Consider the following 12,832-nt stretch of genomic DNA (forward strand, 5'->3'; position numbering starts at 1 on the left):
CTAAATATCTCAATCCAAAAAGGCCTTCTCCAAGACACATTACACTAAAACTGTCAAAATTAATGACAAAGAAAAAATTCTTAAGCCAACCAGGAAAAAAAGATGGCAACATAGACATAATGGAAATCCCATTAGATAATCATTGGATTTTTCAACAGAAAATCTATAAGCTAGGAGAAAGGAGAATCAAATATTCAGACTATTGAAAAAAGAGAAATTACCAAACAAGAAAAATATATCCACCAAAGTTATCCTTTAGATATGAATGAGAAATAAAGATTTTTCCAGACATACAGAAGCTGAGGAAATTTAGGACCTCAATACCTCCAACACAGTAAATACTGAAGGGGGAAATTTCACCTTAAACAAGACGAGACAAAAGAATACAAAACTATATGAGTAAGACTAACAGACAGGAGCAGGGAATTGCAACTCTTTTTCTTCAGAACAGGGTATAATACACTTAAATACAACATAAAGGTTAAAGGAGGTAAAAACATTAAAAAAAGAGAAGACAATTAGCTACGGCAATTTGAAAATGCACACAGCATAAATAGGGATAATTTGTGACAACAAAAACATAAAATAGGAGGAAGTAAAGGTCTGAATTTGCAAAGGGTAATGGAGATATGATGAATTCAGAAGAAAAGGGACTACTGTATATAGTAAACTTTCTTTTACATAAACCTAATGGTAACCACGCACAAAAAATCCAGACCTGAGACATGTAACACAAAAAAAGAAAAAAACGGGAAAAAAATCATAGAATACCACCAAGCCAAAACAACAGACAGAAACACAAGGGAAAAGACCAATAAAGGCACAGAGCTACCAGAAAACAAAAGATAAAATGGTTATAGGAAATCCTCATACATCAATAATCACCCTAAATGTAAGTGGACTGAATTCACCAATAAAAAGGCACAGAGTAGCAGACTGGATCAAAAAACAAAACCCAACCATATTTTGTGTTCAGGAGACACATCTCAGCTACAAAGACAAGGTTAGACTCAAAGTGAAAGAGTGGAAAATGATTCTCCGTGCAAATGGCACCCAGAGAAAAGCAGGTGTGGCCATACTTACACCTGACAAAACAGATTTCAAGATAAAAAAAGTAAGAAGAGACACAGATTGACATTTAATAATGATAAAGGGGACACTACCTCAAGAAGAGATAACACTTCTCAATATATATGCACCCAATCAGGGAAGCACCGAAATATATAAAGCAACTACTAACAGAACTAAATAGAGAAACTGACAAAAACACAATCAGAGTTGGGGACCTACTGAGAGCTGTAGATAGATCATCCAAACAGAAAGTCAATAAAAAATTATTGGTCTTAAATGACACATTAGACCAAACAGACATAATTGACATTACAGAGCCTTTCATCCCAGAACATCAGATTACACAGTCTTCTCCAGTGCACACGGAACATTCTCAAAGAGAGACCATATATTGGAACACAAAACTAGCCTCAACAAATTTAAGAAGGTTGAAGTCATACCAAGAATGTTCTCTGACCACAATGCTTTGAAACTGGAAATCAACTGCAAAAAGAAAGCAGGAAAACCCACAAATATGTGGAGATTAAACATGCAACTAAAGAGCGACTGGGTCAAAGAGGAAATAAAAGGAGAGATCAAAAGATACACAGAGACAATTGAGAATGACAACAGGACGTATAAAAACTTCTGGGATACAGCAAAAGGGAATATAATAAGAGGGAAGTATATACCATTACAAGTCTATCTCAAGAAACAAGAAAAATACCAAGTAAATAACCTAACATTACATCTTAAAGAACTAGAAAAAAAAAAGCAGTCTGAAGTAAGCAGAAGAAAGGAAGTAATAAAAATTAGAGCAGAATTAAATAAAATAGAATTAAACAAAAAAATTAATGCAACAAAGAGCTGGTTCTTCAAAAACATTAATAAAGTTGACAAAAGTCTGGCTAAACTCACTAAGAAAAAAGGAGAAAAGATCAGAATCAGAAATGAAAGAGAAGTTGCTAAGGACTCAGAAATGCAAAGGATCATAAAAGAATAATGTGAAAGATTGTATGTCACCAAATTCAATAACCCAGAAGAAAGGGACACGTTCTTAGAAATACATACATTACTAAAGAACTAAATTACAAAGAACTAGAAAATCTAAATACACCTACCATCAGTGAGGAAATTTCAAAAGCCATCAAAAACCTCCCCAAAAGGAAAAGTCCAGGACCATATGGCTTTAACAGGGAATTCTACCGAACATTCAAAGAACACTTAATATCTGCCCTTCTCAAACTGTTCCAAAAAACTGAGAAGAAGCAATATTTCCTAACATGTTTTATGAGAGCAAATTACCTTGATACCAAAACCTGGAAAAGATAATGTAAAAAAGAACACTCCAAAATAAAAAAATGAAAAAGAACACTACAGACCAATATCTCATGATTAAGATGCAAAAATCTTTTTCAAAAAAACTAGCAAATCAAATACATTAAAAAGATAATACATCATGATCAAGTGGGGTTCATCCCAGGGGCACAAGGATGGTTCAACATATACAAATCGACTGATGGGATGCACCACATTAACAACATAAAGGATAAAAATCATATGGTCATATCAATAGATGCAGAAAAAGCATTTGCAAAAATACAACATCCATTTATGATTAAAACACTCAACATAATGGGTATAGACGGAAAGCACTTCAACATAAAGGTCATATGTGACAAAACCTTGGATAATATCACACTCAGTATTGAAACTGAAGGCTTTTTCCTCTAAGATCAGGAACAAGACAAGGATGCCCACTCTCACCACTTATTCAGCATAGTTCTGGAAGTCCTGGCCACAGCCATCAGACAAGTGTAAGAAATGAAAGGCATCCAAATTAGAAATGAACAAATAAAATTGTCACTTTTTGCAGATATGACTCTTTACAAAGAAAACCCTAAAGTTTCCACTGAAAAAACTATTAGAAACAATAAACAAATACAGTAAAGTTGCAGGATACAAAATCAATGTGCAAAAATCCACTGCATTTGTATATACTAACAATGAAACTGCAAAATTCTTTTGCAACAAATTCAATTGCAACAAAAAGAATAAGATACCTAGGAATAAACTTAACAAAGGATGGGAAGAACCTATAAACTGGAAACTGCAAAACATTATGAAAAGAGATTTAAAAAGACACAAAGTAGAAAGATATTCCGTGTTCATGGATTGGAAGAATCAACCTAGTTAAAAATGGCCATATTACCCAAACAATATACAGATTTAATGCAATCCCATTCAAAATCCCAATGGCATTTTTTAAAAGCAATAGATCAAAGTATCATCAGATTTGTATGGAACTACAAAAGACCCCAAATAGCAACAGCACTACCTGACTTCAAATTATAATACAGAGCTACAATAATCAAAACATCATGATACTGGCAGAAAAACATACACATAGGTCAATGGAACAGAATTTAGAGCCCTGACATAAAGCCACATATATATAGGTAAATAATTTTCAACGAAGGAGCCAAAAACACACAATGAAGAAAAGAAACCCTCTTCAATAAATGCTACTGGGAAAATTGAAAAGCCACATACAAAATAATGAAACTAGACTACGGTTTGTCCCCTTGTACAAGGATTAATTCTAAATGGATCAAAGACCTAAACATAAAATGTGAAACAATAAGTTACATAGATGAAAACACAGGTACTATACTTATGGACCTTGGCTGTAGAGAACATTTTATGAATTTGACACCAAAGGAAAGGGAAGTAAAGGCAAAAATAAGTGAATGGGACTATACGAAACGAAAAAACTTTTGCACAGGAAAAGAAACCGACAACAAAACAAAAAAGCAACCAACTAAATGAGAAATGATGTTTGCAAACAACAGTTTCAACAAAGGGTTAATATCCAAAATATATTAAGAACTCAAACAACTCAACACCAAGCAAACGAACAATTCAATTTAAAAATGGGCCCAGCTGGTGTTGCTCAGTGGTTGAGCGTCTGTCATGATCCAGGAGATCACCATTCGATTCCTGTTCAGGGCACAAGCCCAGGTTTCAGGCTCGATCCACAGTAGGGGGCGTGCAGGTGGCAGCCAGTCGATGATTCTCTCTCATTATTGATGTTTATCTCTCTCTCCCTCTCCCTTCCTCTCTGAAATTAATAAAAACATATTTAAAAAAATTTTTTTTAAAAAGCATGGGCAGAGGACCTAAAGAGACACCTCTCCCAAAAAGACATATAAAAGGCCAGCATATATATGAAAAGATGCTCAACTTCACTCGCTATTAGGGAAATGAAAATCAAAACTACAATGAGATACCACCTCACACCCATTAGAATGACTATTATCAAGAAGACAGGTTAAAACAAGTGTTGGAGAGGCTGTGGAGAAAAGGGAGCCCTCCTTCACCGCTGGTGGGAAGGTAGACTGGGGCAGCCACTATGGAACACATTAGGGTGATTCCTCAGAAAACTAAGAATAGAGCTACCATATGATCCAGCAATTCCTCTTCTGGTATATACCCCCAAATATTTGAAAACATTTATTTGCAAAGATATATGTACCCCTATGGTCATTGCAGCATTATTCACAGTGGCCAAGACATGGAAACAACTGAAGTGTCCTTTGATAGAGAACAGGATAAAGAAGATGTGGCACATATACATTGGAATACTACTCAGCCATAAGAGAAGATAAAATACTGCTATTTGCAACAACATGGACAGATTTTGAGAATATCATGCTATGTGAAATAAATCAGACGGACAGTGTCAAGAGCCATGATTTCACTCATACGTGGGATATAAAACTGAAAGCAACAAATGAACAAGACAAACAAACAAACTCAAAGACACAGAGAACAGTGTAGTTCCCCCCACACCCAAGGGAAAGGGGTGTGGGGGGAAGCTAATGGGGGTGAAATATATAGTGCTGAAAGGAGATTTGACTTTTGGTGGTGAACACACAATGCAATATACAATATACAATATACAATTTTATTAACCAATGTCACCGCAACAAATTTAAAAAAAAAAAAGAAATGCAAAGTTTCAGGTCCTACCTCAGACCTGTGTAATCAGAAACTCAAGAAGATGGTGATCAGCAATCTGTTTTAACATGCCCTCCACAGCATTCAGAAACACAATAAATCTGAGAGCCACAGCTGTGCCTCATACTGCCTCAACAAATAGTTTGTGACAGTCAAAACACTTCCAGAAAAAAGTGGGTGGTGGTGTTATATATACTACTGTCAATGGCATTTTCACATGTTCAGGCTCTTCCTATTTAACAGGAAGTAACTATAAGGATTCACAAGAATCTTAATGTCTGACTCCTGACCATGTAATTAACCAACCATTTTCTTTTGGATTACCACTAGCAGTCCAGAGGACAAACAAATCAGGTACAATAATGTCAGAGGAAATGAGCTGACTAGAACACTAGAATGTCACTACCTAAAAATGCTCAGAGAAGAAGACTGTTATACTTAGGTGTGTTTTGCAGCATGATCAGGGAGCGGGACTGGGGGGTGGGGGGTGGGGCAGGAATCTGAAGCATAAAAAATTGTTAACTTGCACCGTTACTTCTAGATAACATTCTCCTGACCTTCATAACCCTGAACACCAATATGACTACCTGATCTGTGAAATCCAGTCCATAACTACTTATAAAGTAGTCAGTATATGTAAAGCATTGCACAGGTGCTATAGGAAACACAAAGCTGAGAAAGATAGTCTCTGCCCATGAAACTTAATGTACTAGAAGATGTCAACATTTCATCAAGAATAAAACAAGCCTGGCTGGTGTGGCTCAGTAGCTAAGCATGAACCCACGAACCAAGAGGTCACTGGTTTGATTCCTGGTCAGGACACATGCCTGGGTTGCAGACTCGATCCCCAGTAGGGAGTATGCAGGAGGCAGCAGATCGACGATCTTCATCAGTGTTTCTATATCTCTATCCCTCTCCCTTCCTCTCTCTAAAAATCAATAAAAACATATTTTTAAAAAGAATAAAACAGGCAAAGAGCAGAGTGCCACATGGTATATTTAAACATTTGTCAAGGGAATTCCAAGAAAAGTGACATCTCATTTTGGAGGGAACAGACAGGAAAATGTGAGTATGGGAGATAGAATTTCAATAGAGAAAAGTGGAGGAAGGGGGCATATCAGCCTGTTATTGCAGAGAAAATAAGGCATCAAGGGTGTGTGCAGAGGGACAACATACTGCAATTGCAGGCAACAGTAGAAAGAACATTGACTGGGTTACACTGCTCTGCCAGGGACAATCTACATCACTCTGGCCAAGAAAGTCCATCTCTAATTCACAAATACTTATTTATGATAGAGATAATAATAGTCTTATTCGATCTCATAGAGTTATCTGAAAAAGAGGCTGGAGAGGGAATAGCCCCAATTTAAAAAAAATAGGACATGTCCAAAGTTCAATAATTATTCTCTATTAGGTAAATCAAAGTATGTAATATTGAAAATACTCCAATTTAAAATGTTTCCATTTCAAAAATTACTTACAATTTATATCACTAGTAAATGAAACATACATAATATGAATGACTAAAAATAATGTAAGACAAAAGTTATTAAAAAATTTTTTCAAAAGATTGTATATGAAGTATCTTTCTTTGGGAGGCTTACTAACCTCGCAAACTGAAAATACACTTATCAAACAATTTTAAAATCACACTCTTTGTTATTTATCTCAGAGAAATAAAAACTTACGTTCATGCAAAAACCTGCACATGACAGTATATGATATAGATCTGTTGTAACAGCCAAAAACTGGAAACAACCCAATGTTCTCAAATATGACTATGACTACACAAATTATGATACATCTACATCATGGAATACTACTCAGCAATAAAAAGGAACAAACTATTTGTGTATTTAAGAGAATGAGAAAAGGCAGTTTTAAAAAGTTACACACTGTAACCTTTTTGAAATAACAAAATTATAGATGGAGAACAGATCAATGGTTGTCAGAAGTTAGAAGAGGGTTGGTGTGGCTATAATGGGCAGTAGCAGTGAGCACTGTGGTGATGCAACAGTTATCTATCTTGACTATGGTGTGGTTACATGAAGCTGCACTTAACATAAGTAACTGGTACAATCTAAATAAGCTTTTATGTGAATTTCCCGATTCTGATACTGTATTATACTTACTTAAGCGATCAACATTGGGTAAGGTGGAATAAAGCATGTATAGAACCTCCCTGTACATTTCTTCATAATTTCTTGTGAATCTATCATTATTTCAACTTAAAGTGTTAAAAAAAAGGTACACTGCCATTTTTTCAAAATGGATGATGCCCTTTCCTCCAAAAGTACAACCTATGAAAGTAGTATTTTTACCCATTGCTGATGGCATGCTAAATTGCTAGTCTCCTGCAGAAAATGATTTTATAGCATAAATCCATGGCACCAAATTTTGTGCCCTTTGACCTAGTCATATAATTTCTGGATATCACCTAAAGAAACAATATCAAATTTGGAAAAACATACACAGTTTCAGTCAACGACAGACTACATATATGATGGTGGTCCCATAAGAATTATAATGGAGCCAAAAAATTCCTATCACCTAGTGACATCGTGATATAGAGCAACACATTGCTCCTGTGTTTATGGTAACATAGGTATAAACAAACCTACTGCACTGCCATTCATATGAAAGTATAGTGCATACAATTCTGTACCAAACACAATACTTCGTGATAAATGACTATATTACTGGTTTATGTATTTATCATACTGTACTTCTTATCGTTAGTGTATACTCTTTGTACTTACTAAAAAATGTGCTGTAGCCCTAGCCGGTCTGGCTCAGTGGTTAGAGCATTGACAGAGGACTGAAAGGTCCAGGATTCAATTCCAGTCAAGGGCACGTACCTCGGTTGCAGGCTCAATCCCCAGCCCCAGTCAGGGCACGTGCAGGAGGCAACCAATTGATGTGTCTCTCTCACATCGATATTACTCTCTCTCTCCCTTCCACTCCCTCTGAAAAAGCAATGGGAAAAGTATCCTCAGGTGAGGATTAAAAAAAGGGTCTGTAAATGCCGCCAGCAGCCCCTCATAACTTTGTGTTTACATCTCTTGATTGTAACATTTTCTCTTCTACTTGATTTAATCTCATGCTGTCTTGTTTTGTACAATAATATGTTGCACAGGCTTGTAGCCTAAGAGCAATAGGCTACACAATAGAGCCTGGGTGTGTAGTAGGCCATGCTATCCAGGTTAGTATAAGTGCAAAACATCTGTGATGGTCATATGATGACAAAATCACCAAAAGATGCATCTCTTAGAACACATGCCATTTGTTAAGCGGCACATGACTCTGTGTGTGTGTGTGTACCTAGATGTCTGAGAATATGGGAATTATTAAATTCTCAAAAACTAGACATGAAATATGCAGCCATGGATAATGCTGATAATGGTACAACAATATAACAGAAAAAGAGAATAAAACAAATTAGTTCCTAAACGTGCATATATAATAACAGGAAATGTTTTTCATACAAATAAACGATGATAATTGTGTTAGTGTAACAGAATTACTGATATTTTTCTTAACCTTTTTTATAGTTGTCATATTACTTTCATAGTTAAAGAAATAAGCATACTCTTACCTTATCCCAGAAATCAACCAAAGCTGTAAAGTCCCATTTCTTAGAATATGCCACATTGTATTTCAGAATAGCATCCTATGGAAAAAGCATAAACAAAGACCTTGTGATATAGTAAAGTGAATTATCTATGAATAGCCTGTCTCCTTTATGAACTACTTCCAGTAAATTTCTTAATGCTGAGCAAACTTCCTCCTACTACCATCAACTACTCCACATCAGTAGCTATGAACAAAGAGAATGCACACTAATTTATTATTTACTTAAGAAATATAAGATTAGATAGGTCAAGTAACAGGAAAAACATCACAATTAGTCTAAAGCATACACTCTAAATGAGGTAATACAATCCAAGTAGACAAAAATCAGATATTGGGGATTTAAAAACATTAAATATTATGATTTCTGGCCATTGAAAGGGTCACACTATGTACACAGATATACAGCATATTTATAGCATTAAAATTTCATGGGGACAGTAAATTAGGAAACAAATGCCTGAAAAGGATCCCTGGTGGAGAGGGGAGTAATAAAAAATAATTGACATTGCCCTAAAGCATAAAATGGCATTTCCCCTTTATTATCAGCTATTTTTATAAGCTACATATTAATAGTTATATCCCCCCCCCTGCAGTTCACACAAACTACATATTTATGTACAATGAAAAGTTAAAATAGTCCGCCATCTACTGGTATAACAGTTAACTGTCTAAATAGGCAGTAATCTAGTTACCAGGTTTTATTAAAAACAAGACAATGTCACCACCCAAAAAAGACAATAGGCCCCAAATGGAGTCACTTATGCTGAGCCCCACATCACCAAACTGAAAACTTAATTACAGTTTTGGCTCTCCCAGAAACAGACCCTTAAACTAGTCAATCAGGAATCACCTGGTTGGCAACAGTGAGGTAATCTGCCTGATAAACCCTTGCCATTCCCTGAAGGAAAGTGACCTTGTAACAAGCAATCCACTTTTTGCTAGTATAACTTCCTTGTTCCCACTCCCTTCTTCCTCCTCAAAGTCTTTATTTTGTACAGTTCCTCAGAGCTCCTTTCTATCTGCTAGATAGGATGCTGCCCAAATTCATGAATTGTTGAATAAAGCCATTAAGATCTTTAAAGTTTACTCAGCTGAATTTTGTTTAATACCAGAGTGGGGTATGGATAAGATAACCAACTAGTTATGCAGAGAGAACTATTTTTTACAATTATATTTTACCTCATCCTTTAAAATTTCTACTTTGATTATATTTTATAATGTGCATATATTAATAAAGTAATAAATATGCAGAATTTATAAAAAACCTACTAATATAAATACACACCCCAATTTTTTTTACTGAAGGCATAGATGTAAGGACAGGAAAAAGGCCTCTCTCTTTCTTTGCTGTGGCCTTCCACAATTTATGAGAAGCACCTGGTAATTAAACCCCAAGATTGTTGGCTCCTCTGATTGAAACAGCCCCTCTGTTGAAAGTGTGAGGCAAGATAAGCTACTCTCAAGGCTACATTTTTGCATCCCCGCCTCTTCCCTGCTGTTTTCACAACTCAGGAATAATTCACACCAAGGAGTCTCTAATTAGTGGAAAGTTTCCTTCCCCCATCCCCTTCAAATGAGCCTCTTTTGAATAGAAAATAACTTTTCTTCTAAGCATGTTTTACAGGCTTGGGAAAATACTAATAAGATACCTCCTTAGGACATCTGCCTGACTGTCTTCTGGAAAGCAAACAAATTTTAACTTTTCAAGAAAACCCCGATATCTGTTCAACTTCAACAGAATCTCCTCCCTTCCTTGTGGCTAGGTAACAGCCACTACTGAAAAGAGCAGGCCACCCTTTGTTCCCTGTACTGAGTAACAATACTTTGCCCTTTCCTCTCTTGGAAAGTAAAGTAAACTTCCTCTCTCTATCTCTTCTTTTAGTTTTGAATCCTCTCACAGCCCTCATCACAGGCAAACCCTAATAGGTACATCTGAAAAACACTGTCAGATTATTACTATAAATCTTCCAAACTTCTTCATCATTAAAGTTTTTAAAAAGTAACACTCTGCCAAAGAGCTTCCTGAAAAATACTTCATGCCATATAAAAGATCACCAAGCATCTATCTAGGTTAAAAAATGAGCCAACAAAATGTACATTATTTACTTGGAATCGGGGGATATTCAAGTTCCTTCAAAAAGGGAGGTGGAAAAGCATCAACCATAAAATAACATGGCCAAAAAAAGGTTTTCTTTTTCTCAGTCATAATATAGGGTGTCCCACAAAATGTATACACACACTTTGAATAATTATAAAGGCAGTGTTTACTAAACTACATTTCATTTTCAAAATTGAGCTATCAGCTGTTACAGTGCACATACATTTTTTTCAGGACACCATGTACAAGATTTTCCATCAGGAAATAAAAAGATTTTAAGGATTTTTTTTCAAATCACTTGTAACTGATTTCAGAACCTCACACAAAGTATTAAAGAGCAGTTTCTATCAACAGGTGAATGGACAAAAAATGCATATACTGGGACAAACAACTGATACACTCAACAACATCGATGAATCTCAAAAATCTTCCTTGTATATACTATGTGATTCTATTCATGTAAAAATGTAAACTAATCTGTAGCAAAAAAACACACAAACCAGATCAATAGTTGCCTGGTACCAGTGCAGAAAGGAGAATCAACCACAAAGGGGTAACAGGAATCTTTGGCAGTGACAGGGATTGACTGTATCGACTGTAGTGGGGGCTTAACAGATATATGCAAGTGTCAAACCTCATCAAACTACATACTATAAAAGGATGCACTTTCTTATATAAAAATTATTCCTCAAAGTTGGTAAGAAAAAACACTTTAAGTAGCATTTACACTCTTGATGGGGTTTTATAATTAGCATTAACTCCTAACTAATACTTTTACTTCAGTCTTCAGGTCTCAAAAGTAGTCTACCATGAGGTCTCTTATCATTAGAAAAGCTGGATGCTATCCTGTATTCATAGCTATCAACTCCTAAGTGAGTTTTTAGTTCATAATTCATACTAGCACAGTCAGATAAAGCATAAAAAAGTCCACTCCTTGCAAATTATTAGACACATTACTTACAGAAATATTACTGTGTAAGTCAATTTTTGAGGACATTGCTCCTTTTTAAAAATTTTAACATCTCGAATGTCTCTTAAATCAACACCAAATGCACAAAAACAGCAAAAAGAGTATGGGCAAAAGCTGCAACCAAGGTAGGTTTACAGTTGTTCATATGGAAAATATAGTAATTAATAAATAATAATACAAGAATAAACACCTCTGTTCTAAAGTTTTGCACACTCACAACTGTAACCCTACTTTTGCCCCGCCCTTTCATATTGTTCTTCCAGCAAAGGAAAAGTCATGGAAGAAAATCTCGATGGATTACTATGTTCTGTTGAATCTACTGTAAAATAAACAAGAAAGAGAAATTCAGATTCAAGCAGTTATCCTTCCTAAAGTACTCATGGCACACTAAGGAATTGCTAAAAAGGTGAGTGGAAAATGTAATTTTAGAATACTATGATTATTCCATGTTTAAGCTTTAAAAAAATAGGAAAATTCTTCAATATCCTGTTTTTAAGGCCATAAAGGCTTAAGAAAGTGTTCCCCAGAAGGAGTTTGGATAGTACTCTTGGGTGGCCTGTTTCAGTGTTTGTGAGTTTACATTATTAAATTGTGGTTTTAGAATACAAAGACCAAAACACAACACACTGTAGGAATGGAGGCTGGCACTTTAAACAGATTACAACGATCAAAAGATTGAGCCATCCTAAGATACACTGCAGTACAGGATGTCAAACTCTAAAGAATCTGGACCAAAGTGGTCACTATCATATTTATTTGCAAGCTGATGTTCTGCATACAGATCCCAAGTTTGCATCTGTGATTAGCACGAAAAGTAGTAAATACAAAATGAAAAATTTTTCTTTATATCATGTTTTCTAAAGCAGGGGTGGGGAATGTCCAGCCCATGGGCAGTATATCATTTGGTCTGGCCCAGCCATGGCAACCACAGGCGAGACTCAAAATTCAATAAATCTAGAAGCTTTTTTCATAGCTAATTCTAAAGTTGATAATTTTGTATGGCCCACAAATAATGTTATAAATATACAAATGGTCCTTGGCAGAAAAAAGGTTCCCCACCC

The 12,832-nt window shown here is 35.6% G+C and overlaps 1 protein-coding gene across 3 annotated transcripts in view; it reads right to left on the reverse strand.

Moving 5' to 3' along the window:
• PARG (poly(ADP-ribose) glycohydrolase) overlaps positions 1-12,832 on the reverse strand; it is a 143,044-nt gene that overhangs the window by 111,447 nt on the left and 18,765 nt on the right. For all 3 annotated transcript variants that reach the window (XM_081158508.1, XM_081158509.1, XM_081158510.1), the window contains exon 7: positions 8,666-8,740. In XM_081158508.1, coding sequence (XP_081014634.1) covers positions 8,666-8,740 — 75 coding nt within the window. The remainder of the gene's footprint in view (positions 1-8,665; positions 8,741-12,832) is intronic.

Source organism: Miniopterus schreibersii, assembly GCF_964146895.1.
Source record: "Miniopterus schreibersii genome assembly, chromosome: 14".
NCBI classification, from domain to species: Eukaryota; Metazoa; Chordata; class Mammalia; order Chiroptera; family Miniopteridae; genus Miniopterus; species Miniopterus schreibersii.